We start from the raw sequence: 16,714 nt of genomic DNA, 5'->3' as shown, positions 1-16,714 counted from the left end.
CTTTGTTATATTTAAAGAATTATAGTTTTGACCGTTTTGATTTCCATTCTTCTTTTGTACTTATCACTTGTATTACTCACTATCACATAGCTTTAGTTCATCCAGTTTCCAAAATCTCTCAATTCAGATAATTTGACACATATAGCCTAACAAAACAAAATGAAAGGAAAAAAGCTTTATTGGACATTCGACTATATTATTGCCTACTATATTACATACACTAGCCTATGTGAGAACGGTTGGTCAGGAGATAAACATTAGCCAGGCAGAACGTAGGCACGACGTGATGACGTAATGCATATGCAAATATGTAGTGACTTCTTGGACAGGCTTTGGCTGATATCCTTTGAAAATAGTTGGCAACATTGGCCAGGTAACGTTAGCCCATAACGGTTCGAAGAGTTTTGAGAAAATACACACTAGCCTACTACTATACATAAAGTGAAGGGAAAATGCTCATTTATGTGTATCTACTGTCAAGTCTGACAACGATCAGAGCTGGTAAGTCAAATCGCGGCTATTCTTGTGCATTTAACTATTTGATGTACAGCTTGATTCAGAAAATACACCGCTAATTGTAGGCTACATAATGTAGGCTACTGATATTAGGAAACTTTCAGAAACATTTTATAACAATAACTTGGTCGCACGATGCGTTTCTTTTTTCCATTGTATGCTGAAACTTTACGAAAGTGAAACTACGTGCAAGCGAACGTTGTTGTAGACATTGCCGAGTCAATGTATTCTCATGCTGAGAATGTGGAAAACGTTCTAATAATGTCTTTTCCCCAAAGGGTCTCACTCATTGATGGCTTTCGCAACATATATAATCGGGCAGACACCCTTTCCTGAGTTCAGTGCTGTGGTTATGCTGGATGATCTTCAAGTGATGTACTATGACTCGATCACACGGCAAGCTGCTCATCGCACTTACAATGATTCAACACACGATGAAGTTAAAAGTGATGCTGGTGTTATATTTCGTGACATATACAATAACATGAAATTTCGAGCATTTTATCTTAAGGAACACCTGAATCACACAGATGGTGAGAACATTAGCCTACCCTACATTTTAATTTAATAGCAAATGCAAGGTATAGACTATTTTTAATAATGATCTGCTTTATTTATGTATGCTTGCAAAAACTAGGCAAACTAAATTATTTTATGACAAATTAAATTTTTAATTAAAATTTTTGTAGCAACAGTTGTCATAACTTTGGACTTTGTTTTCATCCTTTTAAAGGTGTACATGTTCATCAGAGACTTGCTGGATGTGAATTGTTGAACGATGATAAACCAGGTCTACTGCATGCATGGGATGCTTTTGATCAACAAAATAAAGAGGAGTTGGTTTTCAATGTGGAGAACAATAATTTTCGGATTGAATTACCATGGAGAATATGGGACCATTTAAAAATGATTCATATGAAATTTGTATATAAGAATGTATATCATCCTGTTTGCATAAAAATTTTACAGAGTTACCTACAAATGAAAAAGAACGATGTGATGAGAAAAGGTGAGAGAATCAAGCTGATCTTTACACACAAAGCTGTGTGGTGTGGCTTTTTGTAACAATAACACTGTGTATTGTCCCCTTTCTTCTCTGTAGTGAAACCCAGAGTGAGACTCATGAGGAAGAAACTCCCAGACTCTCAAGGGCTTCAGATCAGCTGTCTGGCCACTGGTTTTTACCCCCGTCACATTCACCTGACCCTGTTTAGAGACGGTCAGCCTGTGGATGATGACCAGATCACAGGAGGAGAGATTCTGCCCAACGGAGACGGAACTTACCAGATGAGGAAGAGTTTGGTGATCAGCGATGAAGAACTATGTGAAGGACATAAATACAACTGTACAATGAAGCACCTCAATCTGGACAACAAACTGGACATTACGTTAGGTAAAGAAAAAACACAACAAAAATTAATTTATAAGTGTCAATAATCTGGTGATAATCTGTCAGAGCTACAGTTAATACATCCACCATTGTAAAAGTTTTCAGATTAAAACATTTTGTTTTCATTTCTCCCCACAGTTTCAGATGTTGCTGAATGTGACCCGGACTCCTTCAGTCTGTCTGTAGTTATCAGTGTGCTGGTGTTAATGTGTGTGGCTGTTCTCATCATAACTGCACTCATCATATGGAGGAAGAGGACACATGCTACTGGTAAATGTTAAGTAGTAACAGGAGCGGAGCCAGACGATGTAAACATTCGGGACCCCCTTAGCCCAAACCTAGGGGGGTCCGGGGGCATACTTCCCCGGGGAGAATTTTTTTCCCATTTACGTCAGCTAAATGCACTATTTTTCAGGCTGTTTGAGATAATAGAATGCCTAAAAATCTATACACTATCTGGGAAAATTATGATAGTTAGGCCTACTCAAAAAAAACTGGACGCGCGAATGAGGTGAATTCGCCGCGCTAAGTAAACGCCTTATTCGTGCCGCAGGACCTCCAGACGCGCGTAAACGCGTCTTCACATTGACTTAAACATTGAAATAACTCGCGCCAGACGCTCTGTCCGCGGTTCGTCTGACACTGCTTCTGAATCTCTCTCCGGCCGGTGAGGTTTACTGTTAGTGTTTCATATAAAAAACTTTATGTCCATATTAACTTCAGCCGGTTAGCCAATAAGCTCGCTACGACGCCGGTGTAACATACAATAGCCCGCCAGCCCCTGATGACAACGACGAAGAAGAAGATTTATATTCTTCGTTAGTTTTTATTGGCAGTTGGCAAACAAGCTGAGTGATGCGCGATGCATTACCGTCCGCCACCACGCACGGTAATAGAGCTTTTGTTTCATTTTTTGCCGCTCCAGTCAGAAAGACTGAGAGGAAATTAAACAAAGTTGAAGTTATTTTAAAACCTAAAAGATTCGGGGCTTTTGACAAAACATTCGGGGCTTAAGCCCCCTTAGCCCACCCCTAGCGCCGCCCCTGAGTAGTAAGATAATGAAGGTGTCATCTTGAGAAAAGCAGCCTGCTCCAGGATATTAAAGGTCCCGTTTTTCCTGTGTTTTTGCAGCTTTGATTGTGTTTACAGTGTGCAATATAACATGTTTTCATGTTTTGCTTGTAAAAAAACACAGTATTTTTCACAAAATGTACTTATCTGTATACCGCTGTTTTCACTGTCCTAAAAACGGGCTGATGACTTCCTTGTTCTATGAAGTCCCTCCTTCAAAAATACGTAACAAGTTCTGATTGTGCCAGCTGTTCCTGTGTTGTGATTCGACAGCAGCTTAGCGCACGTTGCCCGGAAAGGCAAACCATTGATCTCTAAGTACAGCGTCCCTGGGAAGGCCAAACAAAGGTGATTTGACTCCGGGATTGAAAATAACAGCGTCTCGACGACATGGTGACAAACACACTCTACAAACGCAACTCTTCCTCTTCTATGTAGGAGCGCAACAAGACCACGCCCCCTTTTTTGTGTATTCCTGTGGGCGGAGGTTAGTCAAAAAACTGTTCTAGTGACGTCATTAAAGCAGGAAGTAGAGGGATGTCCAAATCGGCCGTTCGCTGTAGGCTTTGAAAGGGGACTTCTGTTAAATAAAATATCGCTTGGCATTGAACTTTGAGCCAAAAAATGAATCATTCCATTTTAGTGACACACTGTATTTTTTACGCTAACTTTGTGTACCTGTGACATTCTCATTTAGGTTCATATTCCAGGACATCACAGATTCAGTACATCTGTTTTATTTTTTATTTTGTACTTAGAAACCTTTACATCCTTACAAACAAATTTTTTTTTTATTAACATTTAATATCATGACATTTAACAAATAATTCAAAAATGAATCTTTTAAACTGAGAAGCTATCTTTTTTTCCAGCTTCAGTAAAAGACGCAACATGATAAATGAGCCTGGATGGTACTATATTCAAAAGTAGTATACAGTATGACTTCCAAATGTCTCATCGGGTTTGCAGACTTTTTAGAGTCTCGGAGATGATTTCAGAAAGGTGAACAATCATCAGACTGTATTACATAACAGTGAATAAACACTCTAAGTGGCACACAGAACATGATGTCTCCAAGTGCAACATGGTTCAACATCTTTGTTGATCCTGGAACAACATTTCAAACAAATGCATCCAGAATAAGGCTGGATAAACAAAGACACAGAGTATGTTTTGTTCTCCGATTAAAGATGCTTATATAGTGAACAAACTATCTAATATCTCTCTGTCACATTAGTTTTTATGCTGCACAATATCACTTTAGTGTACATTTATAGGTAAGTTTATTTATACCCATTTTCTTGATGCATTTCTTAGTCTTAGTCATTTCTATTCTATTAGGTTACTCCCTGTTTCATAGACTTTAAAAAAAAAATATTTAGTTGAATTCATGTAAGTAAATGTATTCACTGAACTTGACATTTTGTTTACATGTTAATAAAACAAATATTTGGCATGTTGAATAAAAGTCATCTACTTCTGTATGTTATGTGAAGACTTTATGAAGAAGTATAAAGTTTTTGATATCATCACTGTTCCATACTTTGTTGTTATTTTGACAGAGATTTTGGGTGGAGGAAAATATTTGGTGTTATATTTGGTAATTGTTATCATAAGAGTGCTTTAACTGAAATATTTCAGTAATTTTATTTTGGTGTCCGAGACCCTGAACTGGTATTCAGTTTTAGTCTGGCACAGTTCTTTTACTGTAGATCAAGTTAAAAGATTGGAAAGTGAGCAGAAGCAGGCTTGTAGAATCATACTTGGTCAGAAGTTATTCAGGGTACTCGGAGACTCTTGGCATTCTTGCATTGGGCACTTTAGCAAAGTCACATTCAATTGTGTTCTGACTTTGCCAGAAAATGATTTAGCCTAAGTCCAATTTCAGTGATTGGCTACCTGCTGGTAGACCAAAGTCAGCATTATATTGCATGAATAGAAAGTCAGTTAATATATGGATTTCTAAAGTCGGCATGAAATTGAAGTTGCGATAATCTTTTCTTCCTTATTGTGACATACTGTATGATGTGGAAAATTTAAATGCATAAACACACACACACACACACACACACTCAAAATTATGTAATTTGTTATTAACGTATTGTGCAGTATTATCAATCTGTTGCATGAACCCCCTAACACTCAAAATAATGAATTGGTTTAAATATGAAAAACTTAAATTAAACTAATTAGTTCAGTCAAATTAACTTGAGTATTTAGCACTTTCTTTTTCTTTCAAGTTCACAGAACTGATATATTTTAAGTAAACTGAACTGTTTCATTGTTTTGAGTTTTATTAAATTATTTATTTTAATTTAGACGAACTTAAGTTTAACTGAAACGGCTGGGATGTCTATTTCCCAGCATGCTTTGCCGATGGCACTCGAAAGGGAGAGTAAATGCTTAAATTAAGTGTAATATAATGGGGTTTTTTTGTGTGTGCAAGATTAATGTTAAGAGGGAGATTTAGTAGTGATTAATGTTTTGTTATGCTAATTTAGAAGAATTTATGTTAATGTTGGTTTTAGAATAGTTACCATCATGGTGACAAGTGGTGCATGAGCTTGATTTGAGAGCAAATATAACCTTAACATCGTTGCACTCATGCAGCAAGTGCTTCTGTTTAACATACTATTGCTAATATGTTAGCAAATTAGCTTGTTAAAGGTAGCTAAGTTTATATTAATAAAAGTGTTCGCATTGAGAGTACATGAAAGTTTTAAATTAATCCTATGAATTAGTGTACTCAAACATTTCAAGTTAAGAGTAATTAAAATGTATAAGTACAGAATAAAAATCTGCTAGTTTGCTTACTTAAACTTTGAATTTCATAACTTAAAAATTTCGAGGCAATTGATTGCCTTAAATGTTTTGAGTTTTGCCAACTTATTCAGGTTTACAGTGTAAATAATGAAATATAACACCATCATCACTTTGCTCTTCATCATGGTACTGTGAATCACTGTGAGAGCGATAGACAACTTTGCATGTGATTGAGTCATAATATGCTATTTGCAGATCATCCAACATCAGCCAACTCAGGAAATGGTGTCTGTCCAACTATATACAGTAAGTCAGTGAATACCAATAAGTCTTAATTCAATTTCTTTCCATTTATCTACGGGTGTTCATCAGAGACTTGTGGGATGTGAATTTCTGAGTAATGATAAACCAGGTCTACTGAAGTCATGGGATGCTTTTGTCTTTAATGCAGAAAAAAATGAAATGAAAATGAAAATGTCATGGAGCCAACAGGAAAGACATAATTAAAAAAAGTTTCTGCATGAATATACTTATCATATTTGCATTAAAATGTTGCATCAAAACCAAAGTAATTCATTCAGGCTTTGTTGGTATACCATGACGCTGATCATCAACTTTCTCTGTCAACTCTTTGATCCCGAGTTCATGGATCATGTGTGTGCACATGAAATTATTATTATAAACATAATTGTCTAGCTACCTAAAACGGCTTCATGGTAAAGGCACCAGGTTTAATAACAAGAACAACAAAGACTTCCTCTGTCTGTAGCTCACTGACTTCTTTTTATTCTGTTTTCTCTTTTTTCCATTTCACCCCAAATTCAGATGTGGCTGAATGTGACCCAGGATCCCCCAGTCTGTCTGTAGTCAGTGTGTTGGTGTTGATGTGTGTGTGGCTGTTCTCATCATAACTGCACTCATCATATGGAGGAAGAGGCATACTGCTGGTAAATGTTACATAGAAAGGCAAAAACAAATCTGATATCCAAGTAGTGTGGGAAAGCAACAGCAAAATATTAAATAAAAAGATAAATCATGGTCACCACGTGTAGTCTTAAGTGTAGTTGAGTGATGCTCTGAACTCTATTATGATATAACTGTGTAACTGCTTCATTAGGTCACCAGACCATAATTATACTGCTATAGTAGTAAGTGATTAAATAAAATATCGATTGTAGATTGTTTACGTTTCCAACACTTATTTCAACAACACCATTATAGCCAGCAGCCATATCACTCTGTAGCCCAAGACCGGTTGCCCACTGAAGCTAAGCAGGGCTGAGCTTGGTTAGTACCTGGATGGGAGACTCCTGAGAAAACCAGGTTGCTGCTGGTAGAGGTGTTAGTGAGGCCAGCTGTGGTCTGTGTGGGTCCTAACACCCCAGTATAGTGACGGGGACACTATACTGCCAAAAGAGTGCCGTCCTTCGGATGAGACGTTAAACCGAGGTCCTGACTCTCTGTGGTCATTAAAAATCCCAGGATGTCCTTCAAAAAAGAGTATACCCTGGCATCCTGGCAAAAATATGTCCAGTGGCCTCTGTCCATCATGGCCTCCTAATCATCCCCATATACTTTTTGGCTTCATCACTGTCTCCTCTCCACCAGTAAGCTGGTGTGTGGTGGGCATTCTGGCGCAATATGGCTGCCGTCGCATCATCCAAGTGGATGCTGCACATTGGTGGTGGTTGAGGAGATTCCCCCCCTTCTATGTAAAGCGCTTTGAGGTCTCAGAAAAGCGCTATATAAATGTAACAAATTATTATTATTATTATTATACCATTTACATCTCATTATACTTTAAATGTAATATTTTGAACTGAGAAACAAAGTATTTCTCTTTTTCTGCTTCAGTGCAAGATGCAACATGAAAAATGAGCCCAGATGGACACAAATTCTGAAGAAATATACACACAGTATGGTCTCATGTAGATGTCAGACTCTCTTATTGGAGTCTCTGATGAGACACTGTGGAAAGTTGTAGAAAATAAAACATCAAACTAGTGCTCTTATGGAGAGTTCACTTCTATATAAGACACTGCTCAGAAAAAAGAGTGACTGCACAAAAAGACTGATTAAATCACTGTGACACAGGAGTTTTCTGACAGTAGAAACTTATGAAACCTTTTGTTGCTTTCTGTTATAAACTTATTTTTAGTATATCAAGTGAAAACAGACAGCTTGAAATAAAGGTAACTTTTATTAATTTCAATTTCTTTTTACGTACACATTAGAAAACATCCGACAAGCTAAAATGAAACATAAGGAACACAAGACATTCAAAATCTTGGAATTCCTGTTGCTTCCTAAAATAGGAAAACAAAAATGAGGATATAGTAGAGTACAAAAGATTAAAGTAGCAGTCTAATGTTGGAAAATGTTATATAACTCCATATTAACGTTAACTTAGAAATCTATTATATGTTACAAATATGTATTATATGTGTATTCATAACTATGATGGGAGAGCTGACAGATCAAAAAACGAATTAAGAATATCACAAATAAGAATATATTTTTTACTAAGGCCTCATTAAGATGTGTAAACTGATTCTTATGAGGATTCTGACCACAGACAGATTATTTCAAACCATTAGTTGATTTATAAAGCAAACTAGCTATTTTATGTGCTTTAATAAATATTGCATAAATATTAAATCATAATAAATGATAAATCTGCTAAATGTCACTACAATTTATGAACCACCCATTACATTTCTGACAAAATATAACTCTTTAAGATTTTTTTTTTTTCAAATTCACAAACAACCTGTACAATTAATTCTTCACTTTAAAACATATGGATATTATCACTTAATAATAACATTTATTACAGTTTTTCTCGATTGCTTAAACACATTTCTTGAAACTATGCCTCGTATTCTCAAAACAGTAAACACAAATCCATAACGTCTCGCCCAATTCCCCAAACATCCTATTTTCAGGTCAAAATGAAGCTCTACACTCAAAACCATTCACTCTTGCAGAAAAAAACGAACTTTGCCCTCAGACAGGACACAGAAGCCCTCACAACACACACACACTACAACATAGTCTTACACACTGGTGTAATAAATTCAAAACAACCTTTCCAAAACTGGTAAGTTATGTTGCTTGTGGTTCCCCCCCCCTCACAAACCTTTTCACTTGATGAACACAATCAATGGATACATTGGCATATTTTTATTCATTCATGTAAAAGTACTCTTTTTTTTTTACTCTCTCCTCTCTCCTCTTTTTATATTTACTTACGTAAGATGTGTGTGTGACCATCATATAACAGTAAAAGAGCACACACAAACCTTATTCTAATATGGAATTGTATTGGAACGGTAAAGAGTGTTGGTCGTGACAGGAGGGCCTCCACTCAAGGATCGAATATGATGAACAAGTCTAAGAATGTTGCACGTATGGTTGAACAGAACTAATGTGCATATGAATATCCATCTGACTGTGTGAAGAACCCGGAAACGTTGCTGTTTGTGACATCATGATAAATTCATCTCACCAATGACCATATTTAGACTTCCTTCTTCAGCTACTGGGCAGAATTCCAATATTTCCAGCCAACAGTTTAAGTGAAACTGAAAGAAAAAAATGTCTTGTTTATTCGAATAGGTCAGTGATCATATGATTATTACTGTAATAATCAAACTGATTATTCTTATTAATCTTTAAACCACAAAAGGACAGCAAGATTTACAAGATCATGGTTATTAAGACACTTACTGGCTGCCCTGTAGGGATGGAAAGGTATTTGAGACTTTGTTCAGCGTATTCTCTTCGGAGATTACCTCCATGAGCGATGCCATAGTCCTCAAGTCTGTAAAAGCTCTCCCGTGAAAAATGCTTGTTACACACAAACAATCTTGATGTGTCGGGAGTTGATGGCCAACCCACCGCCTGCAGCCACAATCTAGCTCTGTCAGCATCACGGGGGAACCAGTGCAAACCTGACAAATTCTTACACCGAGCCAACAAACACTTGCAACCCATTCTGAATTCAGAGCCAGACTAGCATCAACTCAGTTCAAAGGAAAAGGTCATGTGACAGAAAGCAAATAGAAACTCTGTTCATTTACAGGCAGAGTTATATTAGTATACTGCTTTATCTTTATATCTTAAAAATCAAATTAGCAAAGTTATCGATCAGATGTTTTTTTTTTTTTTTTAAAGAAATCACACCATTCGAGAGAAATCACATTATATCAGAAAGTCTGAAATGATGATTTCTCTAAAAGGGATAGTTCAGTAACAAGTCATTTGCATCACTGGATACCGTCGGTGCTTGAACATTTATATCGTAAAACAGTTGTTAAATATTAAATGTTTATCTACTTACATTTTATCATTCATTCTTTCACTGTTAAAAAAGTGAGATATGCAGGCTCTGTACTTCTTATTTTAAGCATTATTTTATACTTAAAAAAATAAAAAATAAAAATCCTTTTGTATTATTGTAATGCAGATTATATACCTAGATAGCAAGGTGACTAATGCAATAATGTTTTTCTTTCAGTAGTCTAACTAAGTTGCTAACAACCGTGGTCCGGGAGTACCCCAGTTGTCAGCAGAGTTCAAATGAATAAACAGAGATATTATGATCGCAGTAAAGAAAATATGATGTTCGAAAAGTCTCGATAGGTTTGATAATAACCATTGTGCAGTGTTGCAAACCCTGTCTGTAACACCTTTTGTGTTCCCAGTCAAAAATTTATAAATCTCTCATTTCGCTATATCACCACACCACCATATATTGGATTCATTATTGGAGTGAAAAAAGCATTATTTGTGAATAAATTAGTCAATATTCAACTAAATATGGAATTTTTTTAGCTGTTTATCACACTAATGTGCTTTAATGTTTAATCAAGTAGATTGTTTTGAAATGCTTTTATTTTGTAAAAAATTAACAAAGTCACACTTACCAGTTTTACAGATTACCAGCCTACAAAAAATATTAAGTAGCTTATAGTTTGAGTTTGTTCAAACACTTCTATCTTTATTCATAAAATAATATGCAATAATGAATGATGTATGTATATATATATATATATATATATATATATTTAGTATATAAAAAGTATATTCTATAATGTAATCTGAATAAGTGTAATCATTCAAAAACACAATTATGAGTATTATTCATAATCTCTTGTCATAATTTGCCTTGCTGCCACTGGTTATAAGAGGCAGGTAGGCTACTTCCTACTTCTGGTTGTAAACTGCAGCCGACGTCCAGTCTTAATCCCCCTCTCCCAAACACTGCACATTTTAGGGGCCATTTACACTAAACCGTTTTCAACTAAAAACTGAAAACTTTTTATGTGATACGGCCGTTCCTTTACAAGACAACAGCGTTTAGGGGGCCTGAAAGCACAAATGTTTAATTGAAAATTGGATTCAAAGGGCACATGCATATTATGTGTTCAGTCAGCACATAGTGTTTCTTTACAAAATGCCATCGCCAACTACTGGCCTGGCAATGAATAATGCAGCGTTTTTAGTTTTAGTGTCTTTGCAGATCCGTGTGAATGGGTATTGTTTTGACAACATAGTCATCTGTACACAAAAAAACGAAGAAAAAGCTTTTCCATTTTAAGCACATCGTTGTTATGTAAACGTACCCTCAGATATCTCCCTAATCAAACACCTGATTCAACTCAACAGCTCGCTAGTAAAGACTCCAAGACCTCAGATGGGACTCCAGAACCAGGTCTAAATGAAAAATTATTTTATTTTAAAACAAGACACATGGTCTATTTATAAAACAAACGTATATACATATGTACAGGTAATAAGTATTATGTGGTGTGTTTTTTGAGAGAGAGAGAGAGAGAAAAAAAAGTGTAGTCTTTTTACAGTTCATTTGGGCACTGCAGAGTCGCACTCCACCATTTGCCACTTGAACAGCACTTGTGAGATCTCCAAACGGGCATGGGCTTTGTTCCTTGTCGTCATTTTGGAGAGCGTCCTCCCCACCATCTTCCCAAAACACATATCTTCGTCGTCAAACCCTCTCTCTTCATCATAGTTGCTTAAGCGGGCCACAACTGATTCTTGCACCTGTGTGAACTGGTCGTTCTTCTGATTCTGCTCCATGGTGTTGTCAGACAGGTCTGAGGCCACACACTCCAGCTTCAGGGTGTCCAGAGAGTCAGAAGAACCATAACTAAACTCGTTCTGAAATAATAACAACAAAGAAGGTCAGAAATATACAGTACCGTCAGCGTAACATAACAAAAACACAACACATTTGCTTACCAGTTTTTCAACGTTGGAGTCTGTCTCTCTGTGTTTAATGAATTCCGAGAGCCAGCCGAGCAAAAACACAATCGGAGGTAGTCTTTTACCCCCCGCATCACCGCTCTTTCTCTTCAGCATCTTTGCAGCTTTGACATATCTGTCGCGAAGATATTTCCACCTCTGTCGACAGAATGTTTCGTCCTTGCCAAGCGCCTGGGCAATCTCTCGCCACGAGTTACAAGCTTCATGCGCATCTTTATAGTCTCTTAGGCTCGAGTTGTACAAATGCGGGTACTTTCTGACCTCCTCGCACAATATCTCATCCAAGTATCTAAACTCGTTCTGAAATAATAACAAAGAAGGTCAGAAATGCACGGTACGTTCTGCATAGCTTGAACACAGCACATTTGCTTGACTTACCAGTTTATTACCGGTGTAGTGCTTGATGAATTGCGAGAGCCAGCCGAGCATAACCACAATCCGCGGCATTGTTTTTGTAACGTTACCCTCAGCATCGCCGCTCTTTTGCGTTAGCATCTTTGCAGCTTTGACATATCTGTCGCGAAGATATTTCCACCTCTGCCGACAGAGTATTTCGTCCTTGCCAAGCGCATGGGCAATCTCACGCCACGAGTTACAAGCCATATGCCCATCTTTATAGTCTTGTAGGCTAGAGTTGTACAAATGCGGGTACTTTCGGACCTCCTCGCACAATATCTCGTCCTCATAATTTTCCATTGTTGTAATTTGCAAGGGTTTCTGTCTCTTCTGTTTATTTATTTTTTCTTCGACTAACGTTACCCTATTTATCAACGATCCTGGGGCACTTGTTGCCACCTTGTGGACAAACTAGGCAAAACGCATTTTCTTCTTCTTCTTTAGTTTTTTGGCGCGTTGCATTCTTGCATGCTGTTATGCAGTCATGATTTCTTATGATCAGATTTTCCTTATTATTTTTTTTTTTTTTCTTTGTCTCTTTCTCACCTATTTATCCTTACCTAGTATTGTTTGATGCTCCATCTCATTCCATCTCCCATAGCCCACCTGGCGATGCGTGTTCCAAAACCATCTCAGCACTCCTCATAAAAGTAGGCTACAGCTGAGTGGATTTGACATAATGATACATTTCAATGATCATGGGATTGAGACAGATAAAGCATACTTCATACAATTGTTAATATTAATGGGAAAGTTTAACATTCTTAAAATGAAATGGTCTGACTCCAAACTTTTCATGTTTTAAAAATGATTTTAAGCTTATATTGTTCTGTTTTGTGTAATTGCACAAGTAAAAAGGCAGTTGGTGCTTAAAGCTTTTAAGAATCACTTTTTCTTGTTGAATTAACAAAAAAAAAAAGCATTTTACCTTAATATTGTGCTTTTCTCTGTCTGTGTAGGCCTACATTAATCTATAAACTAGGTCAGTCGGAAGGAACCGGGAACACTTTTATAACACCTGATGTACTCTTTACGACATCTACACTAATGTTAGGCCCTGTCCCAAATGTGTAAAACACAAGCTGTGTGCTACACAGCACAAGACATGAAAGCACATGAAACAAGGCTCACAGACAAGACAAAACAGGAGTGTCAGGGCTCTGTCACAAACCAAGAAATAGACAGAAGTAACAGAACCCTGACATTGCTCTTTAATTCTTGGTTCTTCCTTGGTTGGCTCACCATTCTTTAACACTGATAAACACGCTCTTGTCATTCCTCTGTAAACATGCTGGACTGGTTTATGTGCTGTTAATCCTTTTCAGCCAATTTTTTTTTTTTTTTTTTTTATCGTGGATTTTGGTTTTGGCTACACATGTTCAACGAATTCTGATCTGTGTCAGATGTGAGTAAAATATCGGATTTTGTGTGCCAGTGTAAACGCAGCCTTATTCCCTAACCTACCTGTCAAAAAAATAAAAACAATAATCATTTCTGTGATGCAAACAAATTTCAGGCTGATTAAAAATAAGTTGCGGATCATTCAATTATAGTTAATGAAGTTCTCAGAGAATGCCCGTTTAGATTTGAATGATTAAAATATTTTAATGTTCATTTTTCATTAATTTGTTGTTAACAATACATCTACAACCATAATGCCTTTGTTATTCTCTAAAAATATCCCCTAATGCATTGACGTAAGTAAAAAGAGAGAGAACTCCCTTATTTCATGATGTTTATGGTTATGGTTTTTGCTTGTGTTATCCAGCAGTGGGCTACCATCCAGTGGTCAACAAACAATCTTACGTATAAGTAAGTACAGTTAAACTTCCTTAGGCTTTGTTCTTTCTTGCAGCACTGCTCAGGACATACTTCCCATAGAGACTATTATGTCACTGACACACAACCAATAGGATGATGTAAAAAAAAAAAAAATGCTTAAAGAGAAGGTGGTGCTGTTTCTCATGAAAAGTTGCTGACATTCTATTTGAGCAGCACATTCTACATCCTCTTACTGACTTACTGAAATGGAAGGATTCTTAAGAATTATAGTCATCGGTGTCTGTGTTGTTTACATTAATGCCCAAAGTAAGTATAAAACCATTCAATTGCTGCGACAAACGTAGACTTTTGTTCCTCAACAAATCTTGTAACATGTAAAAAGGAGTAAAAACAAAATTTGCTCTTTGTTTTGTACCACCTGTTTAGTATCTTAATAACTGTATGTTTTTAGCTGATACTATTCCAAAAAAATATACACCTCCTGTAATAGTTTCAAAAGTATATCCATTTAAAAGTATTGTAACTTATCTCAATATAATTATATCTGTCTATACTGTAAAAAATAAAAACAGAAAATGTACTGGTAATTTCCTGCCAGGACATTATCCAGTAATTTTACGGAAATTTCCGCTAACCAAAACATAACCTAATGCAATGTGTAATTCAAAATGTATTTCTTTACAGTGTACATGTATTTATAAATATGATTATATTCCCAATAATAATAATCTGATTTAATATTTTAGGTTATCATGACTTTGGGCTGATTGAAGCATGTGGTGATTTAGATCAAGAAGATTTCATTGTCGAATTTGATGATGAACATGTGGCACATGTAGACTTCAAAGAGCAAAAAGAAATCATCACATTACCTGACTTTGTTGGCCAAATTGAGCTTCCGCCACTGTATGCGGATGCAAAAAAGGGTGTGTCTATTTGCAAAAATCTTGCAGGTGTGCTTAAAAACGTGTATGCCAATTCATCTGTACCACTTGGTAAGACATAAAACGGACATAAACAACAACAAAAATGTTTTATTGAAATGTTTGAAATTCCATATTAGGATTGGTTGTGTCTGTTTCATCAGAATCCCCCTGGAGCTCAATTTATCCCAAAAGTGATGCACAGTTGAATGTCAAGAATGCCCTGATCTGTCATGTGACTGGATTCTTCCCTCCACCTGTCAAAGTTTCATGGACCAAGAATAATGTGAATGTGACAGATGGATCAACTGTCAGCAGATATTACTCCAACAAAGATGGGACACTTAATGTATTTTCTCAACTGAGCTTCATTCCAGAGGAAGGAGACATTTACAGCTGTTCTGTGGAGCACAAAGCCCTTCAACAACCTCAAACCAGAACATGGGGTATATGTATTTATTATTCACATCTAATACTTTTAGAATCACATGATGAATGTCACAAATGTTTGTATCTGTGCAGATGTAGAGATAAAGGAGGCCAGCATCGGTCCATCAGTGTTCTGTGGAGTTGGTCTGGCTATTGGGCTGCTGGGTTTGGTCACTGGAGTCTTTTTCATTGCCAAAGGAAACAGCTGCAATCAATGCTGAGACAATAATACTGAGACCTGTAGATATTCTTTTGTTTTGGTTCTCATGTAAAGGTACATGTGTGCTGAAGGAATTTTTTTAATTTAATGTTACTGTAAATGCCCTTTGCACTGATTTTGCAAGTGAGACATGCTTTGATTTTATGTTTCCAGGGCTCTATGTTGTATATTCACAGCAGAGGAGGTGTTATACAACAGCTAAAACAGTCTTCATAAGACGTGAAATAATATTCTACTGTTGCATTTAGTGTGGTGGCTTTTAAATTCTATATATAGCAGCTGCATCATGGGCCGTGAGAAACTACTCATTCATTCCTTCAAAATGAATCACACTAAGTAGGTTACAATTTGAGTATGCATTAGCCTTAAAGGACTCTTGACAGATATGTTCGATCATATGTTTTTTTAAATCCAAATATTGATTTGTTTTTCTCAAATAAAAGTGGAAATTAATTAAAAATATATATATATAAAATAAAATAAAATGTTGATGTTATGTGTGGCTGATGAAGATGGAAGGAGTATTCCAAAAATATACAAACAATATTAAACAAAACACGCAGAGATCACAAGAGCAAACAGTGGTCAACGGGAAAAGACCAGAAGGAACTTAAACACAGGGCTTGAATACACAGGGCTAACAAAGGAAACTAGAGACAGGTGGCACAGCCTGATCTCATGAAAATGCGTCTCTAGCCTATAGCACGCACTGGGTCTCATTCATGAAACACGAGCAGAACAAATTTTTGTGTAAATCGTGTGTAAAGTGGTTCTGGCGTAAATTTTCGGATTCATTAAAATGTTCGTATTTTCCAAATGTTAGTTGGTACTAAAGAAATCTACACCTGCTCCCAGCCACGTGTAAATAGTGCGTTTAACTTCCGAACATTTTGCTCATTAATAAGGCTGCATTTTAATTCACCTAATCGGGTACAT

General features: G+C 36.5%; 3 protein-coding genes across 4 annotated transcripts; 2 read left to right on the top strand and 1 right to left on the bottom strand.

The window, feature by feature from the left end:
- Positions 1–278: 278 nt before the first annotated feature.
- LOC307011714 (major histocompatibility complex class I-related gene protein-like) lies at positions 279–4,438 on the top strand. Of its 2 annotated transcripts, none has more exons than XM_079637697.1 (8): positions 279–501; positions 795–1,049; positions 1,250–1,525; positions 1,619–1,909; positions 2,045–2,176; positions 3,675–3,710; positions 3,834–3,888; positions 4,012–4,438. In XM_079637697.1, the coding sequence occupies exons 1-8, from the start codon at positions 453–455 to the stop codon at positions 4,016–4,018; spliced, it is 1,101 nt and encodes a 366-aa protein (XP_079493823.1). In that variant the 5' UTR covers positions 279–452; the 3' UTR covers positions 4,019–4,438. The 2 variants fall into 2 exon arrangements, with proteins under 2 accessions (XP_079493823.1, XP_079493824.1); XM_079637698.1 differs by having other exon boundaries at positions 322–373.
- A 6,665-nt stretch (positions 4,439–11,103) lies between these two features.
- Positions 11,104–12,805, bottom strand: LOC307011615 (uncharacterized protein). Its single transcript, XM_079637502.1, has 3 exons — positions 12,407–12,805; positions 12,005–12,328; positions 11,104–11,923 (listed from the first exon to the last, which is right to left on the bottom strand). The coding sequence occupies exons 1-3, from the start codon at positions 12,722–12,724 to the stop codon at positions 11,606–11,608; spliced, it is 960 nt and encodes a 319-aa protein (XP_079493628.1). The 5' UTR covers positions 12,725–12,805; the 3' UTR covers positions 11,104–11,605.
- A 1,593-nt stretch (positions 12,806–14,398) lies between these two features.
- Positions 14,399–16,306, top strand: LOC307011614 (H-2 class II histocompatibility antigen, A-U alpha chain-like). Its single transcript, XM_079637501.1, has 4 exons — positions 14,399–14,512; positions 14,953–15,201; positions 15,294–15,575; positions 15,652–16,306. The coding sequence occupies exons 1-4, from the start codon at positions 14,452–14,454 to the stop codon at positions 15,777–15,779; spliced, it is 720 nt and encodes a 239-aa protein (XP_079493627.1). The 5' UTR covers positions 14,399–14,451; the 3' UTR covers positions 15,780–16,306.
- Positions 16,307–16,714: the final 408 nt, after the last annotated feature.

Source organism: Phoxinus phoxinus (genome assembly GCF_949152265.1).
Source record: "Phoxinus phoxinus genome assembly, chromosome: 15".
Taxonomy (NCBI): Eukaryota; Metazoa; Chordata; class Actinopteri; order Cypriniformes; family Leuciscidae; genus Phoxinus; species Phoxinus phoxinus.
Note: the sequence above shows the minus strand (reverse complement) of the source record. Positions and strands in the feature narration are given on the sequence as shown.

Bases quoted from the DNA above. Each gene is read 5' to 3' on its own strand.
- LOC307011714 (XM_079637697.1), top strand. From the start codon at position 453: ATGCTCATTTATGTGTATCTACTGTCAAGTCTGACAACGATCAGAGCT. The intron at 1,050-1,249 runs GTGAGAACATTA...ATCCTTTTAAAG, and splicing joins ACACCTGAATCACACAGATG to GTGTACATGTTCATCAGAGA. The intron at 1,526-1,618 runs GTGAGAGAATCA...TCTTCTCTGTAG, and splicing joins GAACGATGTGATGAGAAAAG to TGAAACCCAGAGTGAGACTC.
- LOC307011614 (XM_079637501.1), top strand. From the start codon at position 14,452: ATGGAAGGATTCTTAAGAATTATAGTCATCGGTGTCTGTGTTGTTTAC. The intron at 14,513-14,952 runs GTAAGTATAAAA...TTAATATTTTAG, and splicing joins TGTTTACATTAATGCCCAAA to GTTATCATGACTTTGGGCTG. The intron at 15,202-15,293 runs GTAAGACATAAA...CTGTTTCATCAG, and splicing joins CAATTCATCTGTACCACTTG to AATCCCCCTGGAGCTCAATT.
- LOC307011615 (XM_079637502.1), bottom strand. From the start codon at position 12,724: ATGGAAAATTATGAGGACGAGATATTGTGCGAGGAGGTCCGAAAGTAC. The intron at 12,329-12,406 runs GTAAGTCAAGCA...TTATTATTTCAG, and splicing joins ACTACACCGGTAATAAACTG to AACGAGTTTAGATACTTGGA. The intron at 11,924-12,004 runs GTAAGCAAATGT...TTATTATTTCAG, and splicing joins ACTCCAACGTTGAAAAACTG to AACGAGTTTAGTTATGGTTC.